At 51.4% G+C, this 9,870-nt stretch overlaps 4 protein-coding genes across 5 annotated transcripts; 2 read left to right on the top strand and 2 right to left on the bottom strand.

Moving 5' to 3' along the window:
* The first annotated feature begins 2 nt into the window (after nucleotides 1–2).
* On the top strand, nucleotides 3–532 carry LDX57_007108 (uncharacterized protein). Its single transcript, XM_046088834.1, has one exon. It carries the CDS (start codon nucleotides 177–179, stop codon nucleotides 489–491), a length of 315 nt encoding a protein of 104 aa, XP_045944804.1. The 5' UTR covers nucleotides 3–176; the 3' UTR covers nucleotides 492–532.
* A 1,176-nt stretch (nucleotides 533–1,708) lies between these two features.
* On the bottom strand, nucleotides 1,709–3,695 carry ALG8. 2 transcript variants are annotated; one of them, XM_046088832.1, is made up of 6 exons: nucleotides 3,569–3,695; nucleotides 3,400–3,478; nucleotides 3,145–3,338; nucleotides 2,597–3,090; nucleotides 2,408–2,547; nucleotides 1,709–2,354 (listed from the first exon to the last, which is right to left on the bottom strand). In XM_046088832.1, the coding sequence occupies exons 1-6, from the start codon at nucleotides 3,643–3,645 to the stop codon at nucleotides 1,830–1,832; spliced, it is 1,509 nt and encodes a 502-aa protein (XP_045944802.1). In that variant the 5' UTR covers nucleotides 3,646–3,695; the 3' UTR covers nucleotides 1,709–1,829. The 2 variants fall into 2 exon arrangements, with proteins under 2 accessions (XP_045944802.1, XP_045944803.1); XM_046088833.1 differs by having other exon boundaries at nucleotides 1,709–2,547.
* Nucleotides 3,696–4,237: 542 nt separating this feature from the next.
* LDX57_007106 (putative lectin family integral membrane protein) lies at nucleotides 4,238–5,924 on the top strand (the record flags this gene model as incomplete). The annotated part of the gene is made up of 7 exons (XM_046088831.1): nucleotides 4,238–4,326; nucleotides 4,384–4,450; nucleotides 4,522–4,592; nucleotides 4,662–4,842; nucleotides 4,897–5,091; nucleotides 5,151–5,682; nucleotides 5,797–5,924. 7 exons carry the CDS (start codon nucleotides 4,238–4,240, stop codon nucleotides 5,922–5,924), a joined length of 1,263 nt encoding a protein of 420 aa, XP_045944801.1.
* A 1,164-nt stretch (nucleotides 5,925–7,088) lies between these two features.
* LDX57_007105 (putative PHD finger domain protein) lies at nucleotides 7,089–9,799 on the bottom strand (the record flags this gene model as incomplete). The annotated part of the gene is made up of 2 exons (XM_046088830.1): nucleotides 7,089–7,473; nucleotides 7,560–9,799. The coding sequence occupies 2 exons, from the start codon at nucleotides 9,797–9,799 to the stop codon at nucleotides 7,089–7,091; spliced, it is 2,625 nt and encodes an 874-aa protein (XP_045944800.1).
* Nucleotides 9,800–9,870: the final 71 nt, after the last annotated feature.

Raw genomic sequence — 9,870 nt, 5'->3', positions numbered from 1 at the left:
TCCCCCACCCCGTCCCCCATGTATTTACCCTCGTTCGCTTCCTCGGACTTGCGCGATTCTTGTCACGGAGGACTCTCCTGACGTATCTTCGCTTTTTTCCTCTTCCTTGTCTAATATTCACATCTATACTCGGAATCGGCTAGTGGGGACTATCTCAATCGGAGTGAGCATGGACAATGTCGGCCACATGGACCTACCACAAGCAACACGATCGCAGTATCCTCCTTGAAACACCACCACGATTTCTTGTCGCCTTTTTTGTTATCACTCTAGCTCTGCAATGGGTAGGTAGATACTCATTGGCCAAGTATATCCGATCTAGATATCTCGGCAGTATGTATGCATGCCACTTGGGACTCATCAATGTATCTCACCTATGGTATACTTTGTTCACTCCCCAAGCACTATCTCATCTCTTCGGTCCTTTCTATGCGCGATCCTATCATTTCTTGTTATGCAAGCTATGTATTGTCCTTGACATCCCACCGTAGTACCTAGTTTTGGCATCTATCACTACTTCTATAGCTACCAGATCTATAGATCTTGTTTGACCGAACACGTTGATGTTATCTTTCTCATGGCTTTATATGGACTAAATAGTTTTATTACTATTCTTATATCCAGCATGACTACGTATAGTAGCAACAACACCGTTCGTAGGTAAGTTCAGAGAATAGGCCATACAACCAGACCTTCATACATCAAAGATTGAGTATCTATTAATTATCCGCATATATATGAGAACCTACAACTCACTGTCTGTAAAGCTATTTGTAATTATGTGTTTTCATTTGCAAGCTTGTTCTTTGTGTTCCAGGTGCGCTCCGGTGTCTTTATTCGCCTCCCATTCAGTCCTTCTATGGCTGATAAACTACGGTCGATAGACTTGCCATGGCAACTGTACATAGGAAGCTTGATCACCAAGGTACAACGTGAGAGATACCTTCAAGGTATTAGAGTAACAAAGTGTATACCAAGCTATCTCATGTCTGAGTAGGTTCATACGATTCTATAGGCATCTCGACGACACCTTATCAAACAGCTTTATAGTACAGGGTTTAGGCCTACTGATAATGATTAAAATCATATTTCCCCTTCTAAACCTGTTAATGTATCACATCTTACTCAAGTATCTCAACGTGTAGCTGACTACATTTGTAACTTACTCTCCATGCGCGCCGGGTTGGCGAAGCTAAGAAAATGTTTATGTTGTAGCGAGATTCGGAGAATGGACGCCGAAATGACAAAAAAAAAAAGAAAGAAAGAAAACAAAGTCATGATATAAATCAAGAAAATACTTATCGAGATTATATTTTCTCCAAAAACAAAACTGTCGAGATGGTTGAAACAAAATTTCTCCAGATTCTGCACTGCCTGACACTCCCCATCCGCTCCGCAAAATATACATCCGAACTCCAAACAAAGCCATTATATCAACAAACCCCTTCATGCGAACCAACCATCAACCCAACAATAAAATGAACGTGACAAAACCAAGCCAATTAATCCAAGCCTCCGCCACAACGACAACATCTCAGACATTTCACGGATGTCTAAGATCTGTGTCCGGGTTCCTTCTGCAGTGCGACACATCCATGGGAGAGATCATGTTTAAAGGTAGGCGGACTAGCCGCTTCGGGCCTGATGGCTGATAAACTTTGCAAAGTTGGCTGATCAAGTGGGTCGGGCTCCGGTGCACGTGGTTGGAGCAAACATGTCAAACGCCAAGAGTTTTCCGGCATTACATCATTTCCGCCCTCTACTGATACAACGGATTGGAAACTTGGAAGTGAGGAACGAACGAGAAAACTTTTGGTTTCTATATGATTCTATGCTGTGAAGTATACGACCATGAACCCAACCCAGCTTCCTACCACCCCGAGAGCCGAGTAACTGCTCATGAACATTAGGGGCAAGAATTCGAGTCGTCCCAGGCCGAAGATGAGCTGGTGGATGAGAGAGCAGTAAACGATCAGGGGAATGGCTACTGTAAGATAGAGCAGGGAGAAACGGTCGGCGAGGAAGATCCGCGGCCGTTCTGGGACGGGCGCGACCTGGTCAAACACGAAAAGGAACAGAACCAGCCAGAAAATGGTGTAGACAGTCTTGATGGGGAATTCTGCCGCCGTGAAGAGCAGCGGAAAGAGGGAGACATGGCCTGCCACGGCAAGAGGACGGAAAGCGCTGAAGTATCGGCGATCTTTAAGTGCGATCAAGCTGAACGGAATGATAATCAGGAGCACGGCCTTTTCATGGACATGCCAGCCGAACAGGAAAGAAGCATAGCCACAGAGGGTAATGGCCCCAACGAAGGTGTCCCAGTCAGGACGCAGCCAGAGCTTGGCCAGCGGAAGCTGCGCTTGAGTGAGTAACAGTCGAATATCGAACAGGAGAACGCGGGACGTACCAGCTGGAAGAGAAGGGTGAGGATGAACGTGTGTTCCTTGGTCACCTCAGGGAGGACGGCGAAAGAAGTGTCTCCGACAAGTCCGCGGGTGACGCTGGCCAGAGCCTCCTGGTTGACCGTAAGACCCAAGCGTGGAGCAACTAAGTTAATTAGCATAGTCGTACACGAAACAGAAGGCAATTGGCATACGTTGAATAAGAACACGATCGGTAAATGAGTACATTGCCCATATGTTCGGTGCCCAGTAGGCATGGCATAGGCCTCGTGAAAACGGGAACAGTCTGTCCTTCAATTGGAGCAGCTGGCCCATTTGGAAGAACGGACCAAAAGCCACCGCAAATATCCCGACGATACACACGCCGAGCTTGAAGATGTTCGCAAACTGGGGTCGGAAGACCGATTTAGGATCCAGGCAGTACGCTCTCAACAAGTACACGAAGTAGGCCAAAGCGAGATATAGGTATATGTGCTTCAAGCAAATCAGGATGGCAAAGGTGATGCCGCTGAGAAGGAGAGTCGACTGCTTTCGGGCCAAGACAATCGATAAGATCAAGATCCCATAGAGGAAGCCATTGTACTGGAAGTGGATGTGATCAATAATCAGGAGTCCGGGGGAGAGCAGAATGGATAGACTGGCGATATGCGCGAGATGTTTATTCGACGGGTGGACGGACTTGATGTACCTGGAACTTCATTAGCTCCGGCAATTAGCTGGAAGATCTTCGAGGAAATTGTACCGGCTCAATGCGTAAACGAGAACAAGCTCCGTGAGGATGACCGTCGCCCGCTGGAAGTAAACGGTCTGCCACGAATCGTAATTAAGATTGCTGACGACCAGCATCGCCGGATCCGCATAGCGCGCTGCTTGGGATAGCAACCACTCGAATATCGCGAAAAACGGAGGGTAGTCGAGAGTCCATTCCGAGGTTTTCTAGAGCGAGAGTCCGAATTAACACACAGGAGTCGCGAAACCAGTGATGCGGTCGAAGTACCTCGTAGTACCAATCCTTCACAGATAGAGAATGAGTAATTGCGAGCCAGTTTCGGTGAACTTCAAAGTCAGTTGATTTACTGCATTGGAAGAAGTTGATTAGAATTGGTTCCTGGGAATCCTTTTCCCCTCGATCTCCGTTTGGGGGTTTCGGGCTGGATGCGACGTACTAAGCAGGGAACAAGAGAATCTTGAAAGCTGTTGCGACAATGGCGCATTGCGCCAGGGAAGGGTACAACTCAGCCATTGGAGCCAGTGCGCATGATGCGCCGTCAACGAGAACGGTGGAGATAGAGGGACAAAGGAACAGAGGAGAAAGAGAAGAGGAATCCATGGAACGAAACGAAGCTCCGACGGCCGATCCGGGGAGGGGCGCACGTGACTGGGGCCATCTCCAGCAAAGGCCAGTGTGTCCCTTCGTCTTTCTTCAGCTCATGTCAGCATTAATGGACTTCGCTTCGGACGTAGGAGTCCGCCATTCTGTCGTTCTCTCCAATCTCAACATCCAGCACTCGGTCGACTTCTCCCCGGCGACGATTTCAATCGTTCGAGAGCTCCGCTTCTGTGTGATCGCCATTGTGGTAGGGTGGACCACCACACGCGTTGTCTCCGCGTTCTTGAATCGGAGCGCTTCTGATGATCGCCCTTCGGAATAGAATTGCTGTCGCTTTCTTACTGTGTTATACCATCTCTTGATTTCGTTCTTTTGGATCAACTCTAGGAGCTAGACTCTTTTGCATCAGTGTATACCCTGGTGTTTATCTTCCTTTGGTTTCGTTTTTGGCAGGCTCCCGAGATCGCAAGTGACGAAACCACGACTCTCCGATTGCATAGACATCATGAAGTTTCACGCCTCGCTTCCGTTGTTCGCAGCTGTTGCTGCGGCACAGTCATTGATCGAAAGCTCCAGCTTCGGCTGGGGTCAAACGTAATGGACAATTGCCCCGCGCATCATGCACGCCGGTGTTCTGACAGCTCTGTCTAGTATATCGCCGAGTCGGGACTCCATTCCCGGATGGCAGGTTGGAGGAGAAGGGCATACTCCCCAGATTGTACGTCCACACCTCATTGACCCCGCGAGCAGCATGGCTCATCTCAATGTACTGACTCCGCATACGATTAGCTTTCGAACAAAGTGATTCTGACACCGCCGTACCCCGGGAATACGAGAGGATACGCTTGGGCGCAGACTCCGTGAGTCCCCTACCGCTCATATAAATAAACCCTTAGTCTTAACCAACCAAAATCTGATGGCGAATACAGCGTGTCTCAGCAGGAGTGGGAAGCCGAATTCCAGTTCCGCGCCAGTGGTGTCGAGAGGGGAGGGGGCAACCTCCAGCTATGGTATGCGAAGGATGGACAAAGCAAGATCGGCACCTCTAGCATCTACACCGTGGGCCAATTCGACGGACTGGCTCTTGTCATTGACACCCATGGCGGCAGAGTGGGTATCCCTGTAATGACCTATCAAGCTTCTCCAGACTGACTTGGGATTCAGGGTGGTAGCGTTCGCGGATTCCTCAACGACGGCACGACAGACTACAAGAGCCACAAGAGTGTAGACAGCCTGGCTTTCGGTCACTGCGACTATCCTTACCGCAACCTAGGGCGTCCTTCCGTCCTCCGTGTCAAACATACCTCTTCCGTCCTTCAAGTCACCGTCGACGACAAGCTCTGTTTCGCAACCAACAAGGCAAGTGCCATATCACCCCAATGTGTCGCTCGAGGACCTTCGATTAACCAGAACCCCAGGTCGCGCTCCCAGCTGGTAACAACTTCGGTCTCACGGCCGCGACTCCTGAGAACCCCGACTCGTTCGAGGTCTTCAAATTCACCCTGCAGACCAGCTCCGGCGGATCCGCTCCTCCCCCAGTGCAGCAGCAAAACAACCAGAAGCCCATCGGCGTCGGCAAGCCTCAGCAACCACCTCCGCGTGCCCAAATCCCACCCACCAACCCCCCGCCCTCCTCGATCGACCAGCAGTTCGCGGATCTCGGATCTCGTCTCCAGTTGATCAACCACGCCACCGGCAACATCCTCCGCGAGCTCGGCAACCAAGCCAACCGAGCCGACAACCGCCAGACGGAGCTCTTCCAGCGCGTCGCCGGCAAAGACGAGGTCGCGCATCTGGACACCCGAATCCGGAGAATCGAGGACGCCTTGCAGAAGATCCAGAAGGACCTGGAGGGCCGCGACTACCGGGACCGCTTCAACCAGCTCCAGGACACGCTCCGATCCTCGCACCTTACCTTGACTGAGAGCTTGCAAGGCCATGTCTTCAACGGTACGTTCCCCTACGGACCCCATTCTTTCCAGTCTATCTATCTACCTATCCCAATCTTCATACCCATGCAACCATGCAACCTACAGAAAATCCACTAACCAAAGTAACCCACAGTGATCACCGCGTCCACTCCCCGCATGGGCTTCTTCATCTTCCTCATCATCGCCTTCCAGATCGTCCTCGCTGTCTCGTACATCATCTACAAGCGTCGTCGCGCCAACATGCCCAAGAAATTCCTCTAAACCTATTCCAATCGAGACCGCCCACCTACTATCTCTTCATCTATACCTTATCTAGAAACGGGAACAAATACACGTTCAATACACTCAACAACTACCCTTGCCTAACATAACCTACGGTACCTTACCTCAAGTATCAACTTTACTTCCTGCTATATTTCGATTGAAGTAGTGTATTGTATAGCTTAGCAAGTTGTTCTTGTTTAATTTTGCTTTTCCTTTTTTGCTTTTCTGGTTCACTTTTCGGAATTCACCTTTCTTTTTTGGGGCTCTAAACTATGTACATATATAGCTGAATCTGAATCTGAATCCTTCTCATAGGAAACAACAAATCAAACCAAACTAAACCGACCCAGCGATTCATTCAATTCAAAGATCGAGGCAGGGGACAAAAATAGAAACAGAACAGAAAAGGGAGAGAAAGAGTCCTGCTAGACGAATTTAAAGACAGATGGACATATAGGACCAACGTAAAAAAGAATGAATGTCAATATTCAGAGGTAAAAGATCTATAGAATAAAGCTGAAGCAAGATAGATAGACATCCACCCATGTAAACGTAGTAGGAATGTATGCTATGTCCAGTAACAGAGAAAGAAGCGAAAGATAAAGGCATGCAATGGTAACTAAGAATCCAATCCGGGGCCGAGATCAAAACCACAAACACGAGAACAAAGAAAGGGGGACAAAAAGGACCCATCTCCATGCTATAAACCCGGGGCATCATCAAGGAAACGCTTCAAATAGAAAATAAGAAACACGTAGAGGAGGAAATAATAAAATGCATCATGTCTTAGATGAATATGCTCTTTGTTCTCATTTGCGTGTTTGTGTGCACGCTCTCTCTGTGTATGTATTGCGGCAGAGTTGGGCGCTTTCTTTCCTTTCTTCTCTATTCCAGAAAAAAAGAAAGAAAAAGATAACATGAAAATTAGATAGAAACAAAAATGGTACATGCTCATGCAATAAGGCCCGATTCTAATACCCTGGTTCTTGGAATTTGCAGGACTCCCAAACGCCGTCATGGTGGTAACAAAACTGTGGAAAGACATTAGAAAAAGATTGGAGAAACATAAAAAAGTAATAACGACAAAAAGGAAAAGTATATAATGATATAAGGAACAGCTCCAGGAAGCCCGGTCAGGCCAGACGGGCCCGCGTTGACCCTCTAACTCTGCTGTCCTTTATTGAGCGATAGGATGCGCCGCTCAATCAATGACTGCAGAGAGCGCAGCGCCTCGATCTCCGATTCAACGGAGGGGAATTCGGGGGCGCTGGCCCTCAGGGCGTCGATTAGAAGGCCGATGCGGTTGCTGTCTGGGAGGCGGCCCTCCGGGTTGCTCTGGGCAAACTCGATCAGGTTGGCTGCCGCCTCCTGTTCGGCAGCGGTGCGCGGCGGCGTGTCGAACCCACTCGCAACCTCGGGGGGCACGGCAGGTGGGTTGGAAGCGAAAAAGGCCTGCGCACCGGCCGTGAGGGCGTCGAATCGGCGCGCCGCATACTCGGTGTAGGCGGCGGCGGCCGATTCGCGAGCTTCTCTTTGCTCGTTCTCCCTGGAGAGGAACGTCAGCTTTTGGTCTTGACTGTAGAATGATGGTGATGATATGTTTCTGTAGCTCTGAAATGGGGGGTTACATACCGCCTGATCCGGTTGATAAAATCTAATTTGATCCCATCTTCTTTCACGCGGAGTCGAATCCTCCCTTCGGGGTGTTGCTCCTCGAGCTGTTCCATCTCCTGCTCGTTGGGCAGGATCTCGACGTCAATTATACGCGCGTTCTTGGGACGGCGTATGCGGGCAGGACCGGCATTGAAGTCGTGCTGGATGTGGTTGGGACACATCCAGGTACCCTGTGGCCGGTCACCGTTACCAGGCTTTTGCATGGGCGGATTTGCCAGGGGTGGATCCAGGCAATCCAAATGGAATGCGCATGGACAGAAATCGCAGTGGATGATGGGGCGCACACCCCCACTGGTGCGCCCACATGACGTGCAAAAGATGTAGTCGCCTTTCGAATCCTTGACTTTCAGGAGGAAGGGGTCGTCGTAGCGCGCCTCTCGGCTGCCCTTGACCGTGCGAGGCTTGTATCTTGGCAACGCGATGACCTCTTGGTATCGTCCGGCTTCACCGGTTTCGACGCCTTCGTAATACTCACGAAGGTTCTGAGGCAACGCAAAGTCCCTTTGAGTAGTGGCGTGAGACGAGGAAAGCAGCGAGTCCATCCCTTTCGCCGCGGCGCACCGGGGGCAGTACCAGTCGCCTTCAGGGGGATTCGCCGGATCCAAGGGGGGGCTGAGACAAGAGAAGTGGAATGAATTCACACAGCCATCGCAACAGAGAAGCTGACCGCTGCCTCGGCACTCGCGACAGAAGTCGTTGTTATCCGCGCGTTCGTCGCCGCTGGATAAGGTGGGAGTTAGACGCCGGTTGCCTTCGGCATCGCTGCTAGACGGGCTTTCCGGTCGCGGCTTGCGAGCTCCGGCATCTTTGACAGGACTGCTCGCTCTGGGCGTTGATGCCTGGGAGTCAGGGATTGGGGGCAGGTCAGTGCGGTTCGGCACCGGGCGGACTCGACTTTCGACAGGAGTGATCGATGGGGGAAGGGGATTTCGTAGGCGAATTTTTTTGGTGGTCATGGCCTCTGGCGTAGACTCACCGCTTCGCTCGAACGCACGCTTGCGCTGGAGGGGTGCACTTCTTGGAGGGAAGGCCGAGTGGCGAATCGGAGGCTCGGCGACTCGCTGCGCGGCGTTGGCTGCTTTGGCGTGTCTGCCTTTGGCTCGGGTGGCCGCCATACCGGGCGCAAATGTTTCAACATCGAGAGATTTAGCGGAAGACAGTGAAGAATCACTGCTATGGGAATGTTTGCGTTTGCGAGGCAAAGCAGTAGCCCCCAGTTCCTCATCTTCCGCCCGTAGTTCCTTGCCAACAGCGCGCATCATGATGTTAAATGCACGTCTCTGATTTGGGTCATGTTCCTCTCTGCACATGGCCTCGAGGATGGACAGCGTAAAGGGGTCTGACTGGCTTTTTTCCCACATGCGAAGAAGGCCGCGGGCGACTATACTGTTGCCAGACTCGGATGCCACGTTGAGAGAGTCCCCAATCGCATCTCTCACCTTTTCCACGTCGATGAGGGTGGATGCGGAGACCGGAATGGCCATAAACGTTAAGAGGTGATTTTGAGGCTGGGCAGTCTCGGGCTCAGCTTCAGGATCGGGAACAGGCTCAGGTACAGGCTCAGGCGCAGTCTCAGGCGCAGTCTCAGTCTGAGATTCCGACACGGCCTGAGGTTCAGCTTCATGCATATTCTCAGGTTCAGGCTCAGTCTCAGTCTCGTTCGCGCCTGTCTTAGGGAGGTTGGCGTTGCCGGTCATGTCTTCGTTCACATCGTTCGCTCCATCCACTGCCGCGGTCATCTCGCCAGTATTGCTGTGGTAGGGGTCGTTAGGATCCGTGATCTTAGGCAGAAACCCTTGTTTGCGTAGTTCGGTTATAGAGGGCATCTCGCCCAGCGGACGCATAGAGCGAAGAACTGAGTTGGACTCTTTGTTGGTACCGGACCAAGTGGTTTCTTCCCAGGTGGTCTGCTGCACCCGCGTTGGTGGCTCCTTCCAATTGGAAGCTTCGCGAAGCACATGCGCTTCACTCGCAATGTCTGCGACCTCGGCCTCGGGAGGCCCCTGTCCCTCCGCAGGGTCGCTCGCTACATGGCTGTTCAATCCAGTGCGGCGCAGTTTCCGGGGTCTGGTGGAATCGGAGAATGAAGGAGTCGCGCTTGTAGGCGCAGGCGCAGGCGCATCGGCCGGAGTGGAGGGACGGGATTGACTCGCGCTGGCGTGGGAGGACGAGCGAAGCGAACGAAGATTAGGAGCCATTGCTGTTGAGGACAGGACTCGAGAAATGTGGTAAGGCCTGGCACCCGCACGGTTAGCTCAGTCTCCAATTG

Source organism: Aspergillus melleus, assembly GCF_016097325.1.
Source record: "Aspergillus melleus strain CBS 546.65 chromosome Unknown contig4, whole genome shotgun sequence".
In the NCBI taxonomy this organism is placed as follows: Eukaryota; Fungi; Ascomycota; class Eurotiomycetes; order Eurotiales; family Aspergillaceae; genus Aspergillus; species Aspergillus melleus.
Note: the sequence above shows the minus strand (reverse complement) of the source record. Positions and strands in the feature narration are given on the sequence as shown.